General features: G+C 37.2%; 1 protein-coding gene across 1 annotated transcript in view; it reads left to right on the top strand.

Annotated features, from left to right (window-relative positions):
• The window catches only part of MIB1 (MIB E3 ubiquitin protein ligase 1), a 136,886-nt gene that overhangs the window by 20,204 nt on the left and 103,006 nt on the right, over positions 1 to 13,676 (top strand). Inside the window, exons 2-4 of the mRNA XM_038543674.1 lie at positions 1,046 to 1,217; positions 4,001 to 4,130; positions 11,434 to 11,538. Of these exons, the coding sequence (XP_038399602.1) occupies positions 1,046 to 1,217; positions 4,001 to 4,130; positions 11,434 to 11,538 (407 nt within the window). The remainder of the gene's footprint in view (positions 1 to 1,045; positions 1,218 to 4,000; positions 4,131 to 11,433; positions 11,539 to 13,676) is intronic.

Below are 13,676 nucleotides of genomic sequence, written 5' to 3'. Positions count from 1 at the left end.
TTACTTACTTACTTACTTACTTACTTACTTACTTACTTATTTATTTATTTATTTATTTATTTATTTATTTATTTATCTATTTATTTATTTATTTATTTTAGATTCTATCTATTTATTCATGAGAGGCACAGAGAGATACAGAGGTAGGCAGAGGGAGAAGCAGGCTCCATGCAGGGAGCCTGATGAGGGACTTGATCCCAGGACCGCAGGATCACGCCCTGAGCCAAAGGCAGACTCTCAACTACTGAGCCACCCAGGCATCCCAAAAAACTTCTAGTTTTAATTTCTAACTATAACAGATAGTAAAGAAGCCTTATCCCCAAATTTGTTACCCTAAAATGTTATTTGCATTACTTTAATAGTGGTACCTTTTATAGTCTTTGTCTTTGTCATTCATGTATCATTTTTAGTGGAAGTCATATTGCCAAATGTTTATTTCCTTTTTCTAGACTTTATTACTTCTGTAGGAAAACAAACGAGCAATTTCGACTATAGTATACTGTTTTCTTTGTACACTGAAAACTTATTTGGTAATCTTTTCCTAAAGTTTGTTTTTTTGGGATGGAGAGTTTGGCAATATCCAGGGATAGATGCTTAAATTGATAGTTTGTTTCTGTGATATCATGATGATAAACTTGCTTTTTCTTTTGGCATAATTGTTTACCTGGAGAGTAGGTTGAAATTCTTTAAGAGATTCTGGGTTTTTGATGTGGTTTTACCATATCTACTTAGTGGTAAATGATTCTTCTTTCTGTCACTAGATTGAATATAAGTTTGTTTGTGGATGACAGCAAAGACAGTGCTATCAAGAAGTACTCTTAACTAGTGAATAAAGAAGTGATAGAAAATGTTTAGTCTATAATTTATACTGATGTAAACACTTGAAATATGTTGTCTTGAAACTATGTATGGTACATTTGAAATATTATTTCCTACCCTTTTGAATTACTTTGCAAGATGCTCTGTTCTTATCTTTCCCCCAGGGAATAGTATTCAAGTAAATAATATTTGTAATTAATGCAAGCATGTATCTTTGTTTTAATAGGTATCAAGCATGATGGAACCATGTGTGATACCTGCCGCCAGCAACCAATCATTGGCATTCGATGGAAATGTGCAGAATGTACAAATTATGATTTGTGCACTGTTTGTTACCATGGAGATAAACATCACTTAAGACATCGCTTTTATAGAATTACTACACCAGGAAGTGAGAGGTAGGGTAAACAGTTTTTTCTTTAGTTATAATTCCTTGTGTATATTCAATTTTTTATACTATTCCACCTTAAAAATAGGATTTGGAAGTGGCTTGACAGCTAGCTTAATATCAGGATGTAGGAAATAAGAGGCTAGATATGGACCAGGCCTGCCATAGAGTGAGAAAAGAGTTCTGTGAAGTTGGAGCTGTATGTATTTTCAGGATAATTTGAGCTCTTCTTTGTCTAGCAGGGAGACTTGGCATTCCTCAGTATTTGGAAATGCAAGGGCAGCCCAAGAGAGGCTGATTATTTTCTTCTTACTGTGCATTCTATTCTGTTAATCACTACCAGATGAACACTAAGGGCCCATTGATTGAATCAATAGGCGATTATTAAGACTATGTAGCCCCTCTTATGCTTGTGTACATTTGAAGATGACTAAAACACAATATTTCTTTTTGAAAAAGATCTATTTATTTAGAGAGAGCAGAGGGAGGGGCAGAGGGAGAGAGAGAGAATCCCAGCAGACTCCCCACTATACACAGAGCAGGAAGCAGGGTTCAGTCTCATGACCCTGAGATCATGACCTGAGCTGAAATCAAGAGTCAGATGGTCAACTGACTGAGCCACCCAGGTACCCCTAAAATAGTGTGTGTTTTTTTTTCTTTTACAGATTTTATTTATATATTTGATAGAGAAAGCACAAGCAGAGGGAGAGGAGAAGCAGACTCCCTGCTGAGCAGTGAGCCTGATGTTAGGCTTGATTCCAGGACCCTGGGATCATGACTGGAGCCAAAGGCAACGCTTCCAGACACCTTCCCTTTTTCTTTTTTTCTTTTTAAGGAGTTTATAAGCTAAGGGATTACTTGACCAGCAGTGATTATCATGTGATATTTTGGACTATATATAGAGATTATTAGTATTAAGACACTTAACAGGGATCCCTGAGTGGCGCAGCGGTTTAGCGCCTGCCTTTGGCCCAGGGCGCGATCCTGGAGACCCGGGATCGAATCCCACATCGGGCTCCCGGTGCATGGAGCCTGCTTCTCCCTCTGCCTGTGTCTCTGCCTCTCTCTCTCTCTTTGTGTGACTATCACAAATTAAAAAAAAAAAAAAAAAAAAAAAAGGTTAAAAAAAATAAGACACTTAATACTAAGTGTCTTAGCAAAGAGAGGTTAATATTGATAGTGAATTAGTACAGAATTTCAAGTGATTGAATCTTTTCATGTAGATAGATAAGAATAATGTATAGGAGCAAGAAACTAACCAGTCCTAGGGTGGCAGCAGGAGTAGTAGAAAAATGGGTTTGGGTATCAGATGATCCCAGTTCAAATTCTGGTCCTGCTCTTTATTAACTGAATAGTTTTGAACACGTTGTTTATTGTCTTTTGCTTATAATTTTTAAAGTTAGAGCATAATAAAGATATTTTAAAACTGAATAGAATAACGAGATAAAATTAGCAAAACAAAAGGAAAAACCCCAAACCTTTTTGATTTTATGAATGAGAAGGATATAGAAGAATAAGGGAAAGATGGCCTTGGAGAACCTTGCTGGTCCAGATTATTGAGTATAGAATTCTTTCAAGGCCCATAGTCCTTTTGTAAGTCACTACTTTGGAGACAAGTTAGTGTTGGATCAAATCCAGGCCACTGATGTATTTTACTTGGCTATACTGTGCTCTAAAATTTTGAACACATGTGCACTTGCACATACACACACCAAAGACTGGCCCCATTGGGGATTTGTTCATGGTAACAGTTGGATGACAGGAGCATCTGTACCCATTAGACAAATCATAGTCTTGAGTTCCCCCAAAGTCCCTGCCACTCCCTTTTGTCTTCCTGTGCCTCGGATCAAGTGTCACTTGCCATTTGTCATTACTGTGGTGTTATCTTTTGGGCCTTAATATATGCTACTTCCCTGTAAGGATAGGAGTTTGCCACTTCTAAAGTGGTGAAGGATATAGTAATACTCTGAAGAGGTTAGACTGGATTCATATGTTGATTTCATTCCATTTCATTATTATTTAGCTCTTGTGACCTTGGGTAAATCACTTACCTCTTTGAGACTCTTGTTTCCTCATTTGTAAAATGGATAAATGGATAAAATAACAATTGCTTCTCTTAAGGAATATAACAGACTTTTACACTTTTGTAAGCTTTTACTCATAGTAAAAGCTCAGTAAATATTAGATACTATTCTAATTACTACTGTCATCATCATCATCACCTGTGGAACGTAAAGGTATTTATGTATCATGCTGTTAAGGTATTAACTAGAACAAAGAAAAATCTTTTGTGTTTTTAAAACAATCATTTTTATATTTTTATAATTTTATTTTTAAAAATAAATTGGGGTGCCTGGGTGACTTGGTTGAACATCTGACTTGGTTTTAGCTCAGGTCATGATCTCAGAGTTGTGGTATTGAGCCCCACATCAGACTCTTAACTCAGTGAGGAGTCTGCTTGAGATTCTCTTCCTTTCCCTGTCCCTCTGTGCCCCCCCCCCCCCCCCCCCCGGCTTGCTGGCTGTCTCTCTAAAATAAATGTAAAAATCTTTTTTTTTTTTTTTAAATAAATGTAAAAATCTTAAAAAATTACAGGCAGGGCACCTGGGTGAGTCAGGCATCCAACTTGTGATTTCAGCTCAAGTCATGATCTCAGGGTCGTGAGATCCAGCCTGGCACTGGGCTCTGTGTTGAGTGTGGAGCCTGTTTGGGATCATTATTACCACCCCCCCCCCCCAAATATAAATGTAACCTATTTTTGTATAATTTTAAAATAAATACTTTTATTTTTAGGGTTCTTTTAGAGTCTCGTAGAAAATCTAAGAAGATTACAGCCAGAGGGATCTTTGCAGGTGCCAGAGTGGTACGAGGAGTGGACTGGCAGTGGGAAGATCAGGATGGAGGAAATGGACGTAGGGGAAAGGTGAAATTTTTTTTTTATTAATTCATGTTATTGTAGAATATTTTATGTTCAGGAGATTTTTATTAGTATCATTGAATTTCTTGGCCCATTTTTTCTTATGCCAGTAACAGTTTTTAAAATCTTCATTTCTTTTTTTTCTGGAAGAAAAAAGATTGTTTCTGCCACATTGTAAATATTGACATTCATCCGGAAAGTTATTGAGTAGATTTTACCTTTTACTTTGAGGTTTCATATCGCCATTTTGCTGCTCAGAATGTATTTCTGAGTATCCTCTTTGGGCCAGTCCTCCTTATACAGTATGTCATCCGTTTGACTTTTTTGTTACTAAGATTTCATTTGAGTTTACTTGTTTTGTATTTCATTCCCTTGAAAGTCTGTTTCTAGGGGTGTGTAATAGCTACTTTTGTTATCTAGTCTATTTAACTCTGTTACCCTTCTCAGGTAATTGGCCAGGAGTCAATTATAGCAGTTATTCTGAAGGGAATTTTGGAGGCACCTGAGTGGCTCAGTGGTTGAGCGTCTGCCTTTAGCTCAGGGCATGATCCCGGGTCTGGGGATCAAGTCCCACATTGAACTCCCTGTGAGGAGCCTGCTTCTCCCTCTGCCTATGTCTCTGCCTCTCTCTCTGTGTCTCTCATGAATAAGTAAATAAAATCTTAAGGAAAAAAAAAGGGAATTTTGTGTAGCTTGTTTAATTGGGGTGGGATAGCCAGAGATATTGGGGTAACTTAGTATAAATGCTTTTGAATATAAAATTTTTAGATGTTTTTTTCAAATACATCTTTTTTTCTAATGTTTTATAAATTGTTGAGTATTATGTTCATTTCATTTTTTTTAAAAATTTTTATTTATTTATTTATGATAGTCACAGAGAGAGAGAGGCAGAGACACAGGCAGAGGGAGAAGCAGGCCCCATGCACCGGGAGCCTGATGTGGGATTCTATCCCGGGTCTCCAGGATCGCGCCCTAGGCCAAAGGCAGGCGCTAAACCACTGCGCCACCCAGGGATCTCTGTTCATTTCATTTTAAATAATAAGGTCTAATTTTAATGTTTGGAAGTCATACAGATTTGTTTTAGCCATTATATTTTAAGTACTTAGATTTTTAGTAAGGAAGCAGACTTTGCTTTTTGTTTAATTTGGTAAATATTTATTGAACACTTAGGATGTGCAAGATTCTCTTCCAAACATCAGGGATATGGCACTGGACAAAAGAGACACTACTCTCTTGAAACCTACATTTTAATTCGATTTGATAGGGAAAAAATATACATCTAAATTTTGTGACTAGTAGGGGCTGTGGACCAGCAGCTTAAGGTGTTCCTGACAGCTTGTTAGAAATGTAATAGGTAGTAGGTCCTCTTTCTTCTAGACCTTCTAGATTTTCATCTACAGAAAGATTGCCTGGGTCATTTATATGCATATCAAAATTTGAGCACTGCTCTGAAAAGTAGAGCAGTGTGAATTTGGAAAAAGTGTCACCTCTAGATGGATGGAATGCTATGGGGACATGCATGGCAAGCCCAATGCAAGAGAAGGCACTGATTTGTGGGTGGGGCAGGAACACCCTTGCCCCAGTGCATAGGTCTTGGTAAGTGGAGCATGGGCTGGATGTCAGCCCTATTCTACTCCTTACCCTTATGCAGTGAACAACTTTCATAACCATTTATAGCAGTTCTATATCATACAGAAGAATGTATAAAATATGTGAAAGTTTAAAGAATAATGGTAAAATGAACAGTTTTGTTCTTTTTTTTTTAATTTTTTATTTATTTATGATAGTCACAGAGAGAGAGAGAGAGAGGCAGAGACACAGGCAGAGGGAGAAGCAGGCTCCATGCACCGGGAGCCTGATGTGGGATTCAATCCCGGGTCTCCAGGATCGCGCCCTGGGCCAAAAGCAGGCGCCAAACTGCTGCGCCACCCAGGGATCCCTAGTTTTGTTCTTATACAGATTAGAGAATAGAATGAGTACCTTTAAAAGAGTATTTTTTTTTTTTAAGATTTTATTTATTTATTCATGAGAGACACAGAGTGAGAAAGAGGCAGAGACACAAGCTGAGGGAGAAGCAGGCTCCATGCAGGGAGCCTGATGTGGGACTTGATCCTGGGACTCCAGGATCATGCCCTGAGCCAAAGGCAGATACTTAACCGCTGAGCCACCTGGGCATCCCTAAAAGACTACTTTTTACCCTTTCACAGTTGTAAGTCCCCCAAGATAACGGATTTCTGCTATCTTTATTCCATGGTTTTTCTTTACTGTTGTAGGACAGGACACAGTGTTGTGTCCCACAACATTTAGGATTTCATTTTTTTTTTAAAGATTTTATTTATTCATGTGAGACACACCGGGGGGGCAGGTGGGGGGCAGAGACATAGGCAGAGGGAGAAGCAGGCTCCATGCAGGAAGCCCAACGTGGGACTCGATCCTGAGTCTCCAGGATCAGGCCCTGGGCTGAAGGCAGTGATAAACTGCTGAGCCACCCGTGCTGCCCTAGGATTTCATTTTTGAAAAGACCCAGTATCAAGCACAAATTTAGTTATTGTAAGGCTAGAGTAGAATTGTCACTTTTAGATTAAAAAGTGACAATATAAACTGAATAGTCTCTGGTTTAACCTGTCTTGCTTCCCTGGAAGTTGACAAGAGTCCTAGGGTAGTCAGTGGGCAAGATCCTAGGAAATACGGGGCTTCACAAAGGACCTTAAGCAGGGCAGAAGTACAGGCCAGATGGTGAGCCTTGGAGAGGCATACAGTCAGAGGGGATGAGTTACTATGTATGTTTTGCTTCTAAGCTTACCATGGGCCACGTCAAAGTTTTAGGAGTAGGTCAAAGCAGACCGTTCTGTGGTGTGAGATGAGAGACCTTAACTGATCTAGGTGTCAGGGAATAGGGGTGCAGGGAAGAGTGGGAACTTCATTATTACTTAGTCCAAACAAGCCAAATGCAACTGAGAATTTGGGTCAGGCTCAACTTGGTCAGGTCAGTCCTTGGGTCAATAAAATGGTATAGTGGCAATGGGAATCTTGGTGATACCTTTCAGCATGTCCGGCCCGTGGCTGTATTTGGACAGAACATGCTCTATACTTGGTGCCCAGCAGGTGCCTTTGCCTCTTTCCTGGCTGGATCTCCTGTTTTTTATATCCTATTATATCATCTTACTTAGCTTGCTCTTTGTTTTGAAAGAGTATACTTCTAATAACTTCTTTTGAATGAGTGCATGAGAAGTAAATTTTTAATATTTTTGTTCTATAATGTTTTTTAAGATGCGTTACTTTTTTTTTTTTTTAAGATTTTATTTATTTATTCATGAGAGACACAGAGAGAGAGAGGCAGAGGCACAGGCAGAGGGTGAAGCAGGCTCCATGCAGGGAGCCCGATGTGGGACTCGATCCTGGGTCTCCAGGATCATGCCCTGGGCCGAAGGCAGGCGCCAAACCGCTGAGCGACCCGGGCTGCCCCCTAAAAATTTTTTTAACTATATTTTTCCCCACAATCAATTATATGGTCAGAAGGTTGGAAATTATTGTTTCATCAGCTTTTGAAGGCAGTAGTTGAAGTCTGAAGCCACATTATAGATGGAACTTTGAGTTTCTGTTATTTTGGCACTTCTTGTGGGATAAAAGGTAGGCATTTTTGAAGCTTTGAGTCATCATTATTACATTTTTGATTTGTTACGATTTAATCCATGTTGCATTTTAAGAACAAAATGAGGAAAAATAAATGAAACCATCTCATACATGTGACTGAGTAAGGAAACTTAATATCATGATAAGTCTGTTTAAGCACGTTTGATATCAAATGTTTTTAATTGTCTGACTTATTTTGGCCTGAATGTGTATACGAAGAACTTTTTGGAGTCCCCATTTTCCCTTCAGTGTAGGCTGCTCTATCCCAGCTCCCTGATTAATCTACATGAGTAGTGTATAGTGTCTTCTTTTCGTATCTTTTTTTTCTTCCCTTGTGTGTGAGGTTCAAGATTCTCACCTCACTGCCATTGCTATATGTACTCAACTAAATGGCCATGATGAGCTATATTAAGGGGTAGATACCAGCCCAGGCTGAGACTGAAGCACGCTCATGGTCTTTGGCCCATCCCATGCCAACATGTCCTGTGATTGCATGGCGATAACAAAATTCACACATAAAAATAAACATGTCAAGTGTAGCTTTTGGCAAACATGATGCAAGGACACCATGGAAGCATGTAATGTATTCTTAAAGGGCTTCTTAAGTACCACTACTTTGTTAGTATTTGAAGACTGTTTTCATTTTACAAATGCTTTGGAATATTGAGTATGTGTTAAAATCCTTTTGAACATATGTGTCAGTTGTATTTTATATATGCACATTAGATGTATTTCTTTCCAGAAAACTTAAAAAAAAATTTTTTTTGAAAGTGTGTGTGTGAGTGGGGGAGGGGCAAAAGGAGAGAGAGAATCTCAGGCAGACTCTGTGCTGAGCACAGAGCCTGATGTAGGGCTTGATTTCACAATCCAGAGATTATGACCAGAGCTGAAATCAGGAATCAGATGCTCAGCTAAGCTACCCAGGCACCCCTAAGAAACTTTCACTATGGAGAATTTCAAACATAGATCAGAGTAGAAAGAACAGTATAGCAAATTCCTCTGCACCCATAATCCAACATCAAAAATTGTCAGTATTTTTTTTTAAATTCCATTTATTTGTTGAAGAAATCAGGTTCTTTAAATTTGTCTAATTGATTCTTTATGGTATTCTTTTCTTGTTCCTCCAATTCTTGTGTTTCTTATAAACTAGTTGTTAGAGGCTTGATTAGAGTTCAATTTGTTTTGGTGAGAGAACCTCTTAAGTGGTGCTCTGCTCTCTATTGCATCCATCAGGGCATGTAAAGTCAGATTATTTTACTGATAGTGATGTTAAGATTTATCAGTGGAGGCAGGTTTGTCAGTTTTTTTTTTTTTTTAAGTTTAATTCTTTTATAGGGTACCTTAGCAACCTTTTACCTGATGGTTTTTAGCAGCTATTCTGCACATCTTTATGAATCAGAATTAAAATTGTGAAATTAATGTAGTAATTTTCTCAAGCCTCCCACTTTGTTTCCCCTTCAATAATAAGTCAGATCATTTTAACAAATGAAGGAATTTCATCTAGGATTCAGAGCTTAATTAATGAGCTTACTAATATCCCACATAATTTGAAACATAAGACGAATTTGAAATATAAATCTTTGTTTTTTAGTCAAATTTTTTTGTGCCCCTTATAAAAATACAGACTTACTTGATCTAGCATTGCATTTTTTAAAAGATTGATTTATTTTAGAGTATGTGCAAGTCTGGGGGGAAGGACAGAGGGAGAGAGAGAGAGAGAATCTTAAACAGGCTCCACGCCCAGCATGGAGCCTGACTCTGGACCTGATCCCATGATCCCAAGATTACACCCTGAGCTAAAAGGAAGAGTTGGATACTCAACCAGTTGAGCCACCTAACTGCCCCTAGCATTGCATTTTTAAAACAAGGGAAGTAGTTTTAGAATCAGAAGGAATACTTTACTAAAGATTGCATATTTTACTTAGAGTGTTAGAAGTTGTTGCTTTATAATGTTATGTAGTGGTTAGTTGTGCAAATCATTAAGGAAAGCAATGCAGTGATGAACTGTAAATTCAAGGTGATAGTTAACTGTTGAGAGGTCAGAAGGATGGCTTGATGGGAGGTACACAGTGGACTTAGAAAGTACTGGTAGTGTTCTTTTTCATAGGCTGTTATTCATTTTATTTTTTATTCTTTAAAGTTTACATGTTATATTTTGTATGATTTATTTCAAAATTTAAAAGAATGGACTCAACATTTTGAAATATTTCTCAAAAATTAATCTTTGATTAATCTTAAAGCCTTTTTATCTTTACAAAAGCATCATAAGTGTAGCTTACAAAATGATTTTTTTAGTACAGGGTAAAAACAAGGAAGAGTGATATATATATCTTTTTTGAAATAAGGTTATGCTTTAAAATTATATTTTAAGGTCATGCCTTAAAAATTATATTTAACATCAGCCTGGCATTCTAAGTAACTGTAAAGCATGGCTGATTATAAGTGTCAAGATGGAGAAAAGAAATGAGTTGCACATGTGTAACTCCCCATTCTTAGCTCTAGACTAGTTTGAGAATACCCAAGTTTAGCATTCATTGTGTATTGTTTGTTGTTTTGAAAAACTTTATTTATTTATTTGAGAGAGAGTGAGAGAGGACAAATGGGGGAAGTGGCAGAGGGAGAAGGAGAAACAGGCTCCAGGATGAGGGCTCCGTCCCAGGACCCTGGGATCATGACCTGAGCTGAAAGCAGACATTTAATCAATTGAGCCACCTGGGTGCCCTGCAGGCATTTTTATGCAGTTGGATCTTGGCCCTTAAGCAGTAGCAACCCCAGTTGGTTGGTTAGTTTGTTTTTATTTTATGTCAAAAGAGCTTATGAATCAGTCTTTTGGATGTGGGGCCTAGAGATTGTGTCTGAATTTCCATTGTAGGTATGGTGTTTTAGCTTAGATGGCTTGCCTTGTGGGACAGCTGAAGAATATAGTGCTTGGAGGAGCAACATCAACTCAAGTTTTCTTAAATACTGGCTTTGAGCCTTGTGCCTCTCAGTTTTTAGCTGACAAGAGAGCAGATTTATCTGGAATCATTCTGGATACCTGGTCAAAGATTTTAAATTTTCTGATGAATAATGGGTTTGAGATAATATACTATTCTTAAAAGGAACCCTTTAAGAATCAAAATTAAAAAAAAAAAAGAATCAAAATTTAAAGTTTTGTATTGAATTGTCTATTTTCCAGTAATCTATTACTCTAATCACTAAGCCTCAAAATTTCTATAGTGATTTTAGAAATTACCTTATAATTCTGAAAAATGTTTTTAGTTATAATTCAGTTATATGTTAGAAATGACATATGTGGGCAGTGGGCAGCCTGGCTGGCTCAGCGGTTTAGCGCCGCCTTTAGCCCAGGGTGTGATCCTGGAGACCTGGGATCGAGTCCCAAGTCGGGCTCCCTGCATGGAGCCTGCTTCTCCCTCTGCCTGTGTCTCTGCCTCTCTCTCTCTCTCTCTCTCTCTCTCTCTCTCTGTATCTCATGAATAAATAAAATCTTAAAAAGAAAAAAAAGAAAACTGTTAAAAAAATAAAGATAAAAAAAAAGAAATGACGTATGTTTGACAAGTATTTTTCATGATCCTGTTAGGATAATAGCTGAAATGATAATTAAGATTTTAAATATAAGAGACCTAAATTCTCCCTTCCCCTTTTAAAAAATTGTTTTCTCTGACAATTCTCTTAGGTAACAGAAATCCAGGACTGGAGTGCATCAAGCCCACATAGTGCAGCGTATGTTCTCTGGGATAATGGTGCTAAGAACCTTTACAGAGTTGGCTTTGAGGGCATGGTAAGAATCACAAAAGATAAAAATTTTGGATAGATGGAAGAAGGGAAATAAAAGTTGCTCTTATTGTATTCTTTTTTTTCTCTTTGGTCATATTCTTTTGTCAGAATACAGCTATCTGAATCATGAATTTGCAATAGGAAAAAATTCTGTAAAGTGAGGATGTATAATAAACTCTACATTTTTAGTACATTTGTTTACACTATTTAATAGTAAATATGATTTTGTCCTCAGTTAATATTTGGGTAACTTAATATAGATTGTGTAGAGCTAATCCCTTATAAATCCACCCTAGGAGCTTATTTACTAAAATCTATCAAGATTTATAATCTTTCTGAAAGAGGCTGCTCCTTGGCATGGACACAGAGTATAGTATTATAATGAGGTTTTTATAGAATATTTATATTCTAACTCTGGTAGCTAATAAAAGTATAAATTATAGGTGTTAAAGTTGTTTTTAAGGATATATTTTTCCCTCTGTATTTTTAAAGAGTAGTATTGGTAATTGAAAATGATTGACCTATAACATTTTAAATTACTTGAGTGCTTAGGAGAATAAGCCAGAGCACCAGCTGGTGCTGTGTAAGAGCCTCCAGTGACCAAAGGCATATGTTTGGGTACCTGAAGCTGGAACCAGAATAGGATAAAGACTGTTGAGCCTCAGGCCCGACACTATTTCCTCTGAACTGGAGAGGCGGTGGTAAGGCCTGGTGGAAAGAGTCATCATTTTGGACTACCAGTGGGAAGTGAGCTCAGTTATAACAGGGTGTGGGGGGTGGGGAAGTTCAAATCAAAGAATACTGGAAAACAAATCTCCACTATTCTTTCCAGCCAGTGGATTTTTTTCTTATTCATAAAATAAATCAATGAGTTATGCCTGCAACAACAACAACAACAACAACAACAAAAACCACTCTGGTGGTTCATTAAATGGATTGCTCTATATTTCTGCATTTCATGGATCACTGTTGAAATGTTGACCTTGGTTATTTAATTTATGGAGTATAACTAAATATTAATGCCAGAATATTAATGCTTTTTATATCTTTTCCATCTTGAATACATTCCTCCTTCAAAGAATTCTTTAAATTTCATTATTTCCCAACTGTTTTGTGCCCCTTGGTAGGAGGGGAAAAATATCCCACTATCCCTTTGCTTTTAATTTATTCCATGTAAGTCACAGTGTGAATCTAAACAAATACTTGATTTGCCAGGTTTACTACTTGTATATAGCGTTCTTTTTTAGTTTTCCATTAGTATTTTGATGCCTCCTTCTGTTTGTAAATTGTGGATTTTGGGGGGATTCTAATTTCTAACTTGCTTCAGATGAAGCCTTAGAAGTTATATATGTAGAGGTACTTAACAAGTAGTATATATGTAGATCCTTTTTGATGGCTGAGTAGTACTCCTCTGTGCAGTTATGCCATTATATATTTAATAAGGTTTCTGTTGATGGTATCTAGGTGGTCTTTTTTAATTGTTGCATGCATTCTTTCAGTAAGCATCCTTGTACATATATTTTTGCACATCTCTGGGTATATTTCTTTAGAATCAATTCCTGGAAGTGAAATTGCTGGGTGAAAGTATCACATTAAAACAATTTGACACCTGTGTCTTTCTGATTAGGACTGAGCTAAATGTGATGTTGTAGTGGCAAAGGAGGCTGTCAGAGAGTTGAAATGTGTGTGTGTGTGTGTGTGTGTGTGTCTGTCTGTCTGTAAAGTAGCTCCTTAATACAGTAAGTATATACTGATCCCTTATACTATTAGGCACTTTTAAATCTAAATTTTCATAGTAACTCCCAAGATTGCTCTTCTAGTTTCACATTTTCTGTACTTTTGATTATATCACAACTGCCTCCCCATTCAAATACTTAAATAATAATTATAAAAACTAAGTGAGAAGGAACTTGAATTGACCAAGTTACGAGCTAAGGACTAAAGTTTATGTAAACTTAACTGGCTAAGGAATCAGAAGACTGAATTTGGTCCTATCCTTTTCTATTTTCTGGCTGTTTAGTTTGGGATAATTTTCTTTATTAAATGAGTTAATACTTGCCTTGTGTATGTCATAAAATTGATTGAAAAGAGCAAATGATTTGAGCTCTTTTTTCATAAAAGTATCCTTAAAATAGAATGTGT

Source organism: Canis lupus, chromosome 7, assembly GCF_011100685.1.
Source record: "Canis lupus familiaris isolate Mischka breed German Shepherd chromosome 7, alternate assembly UU_Cfam_GSD_1.0, whole genome shotgun sequence".
NCBI lineage: Eukaryota > Metazoa > Chordata > Mammalia > Carnivora > Canidae > Canis > Canis lupus.
This window is presented reverse-complemented; position numbering and strand designations above follow the sequence as displayed.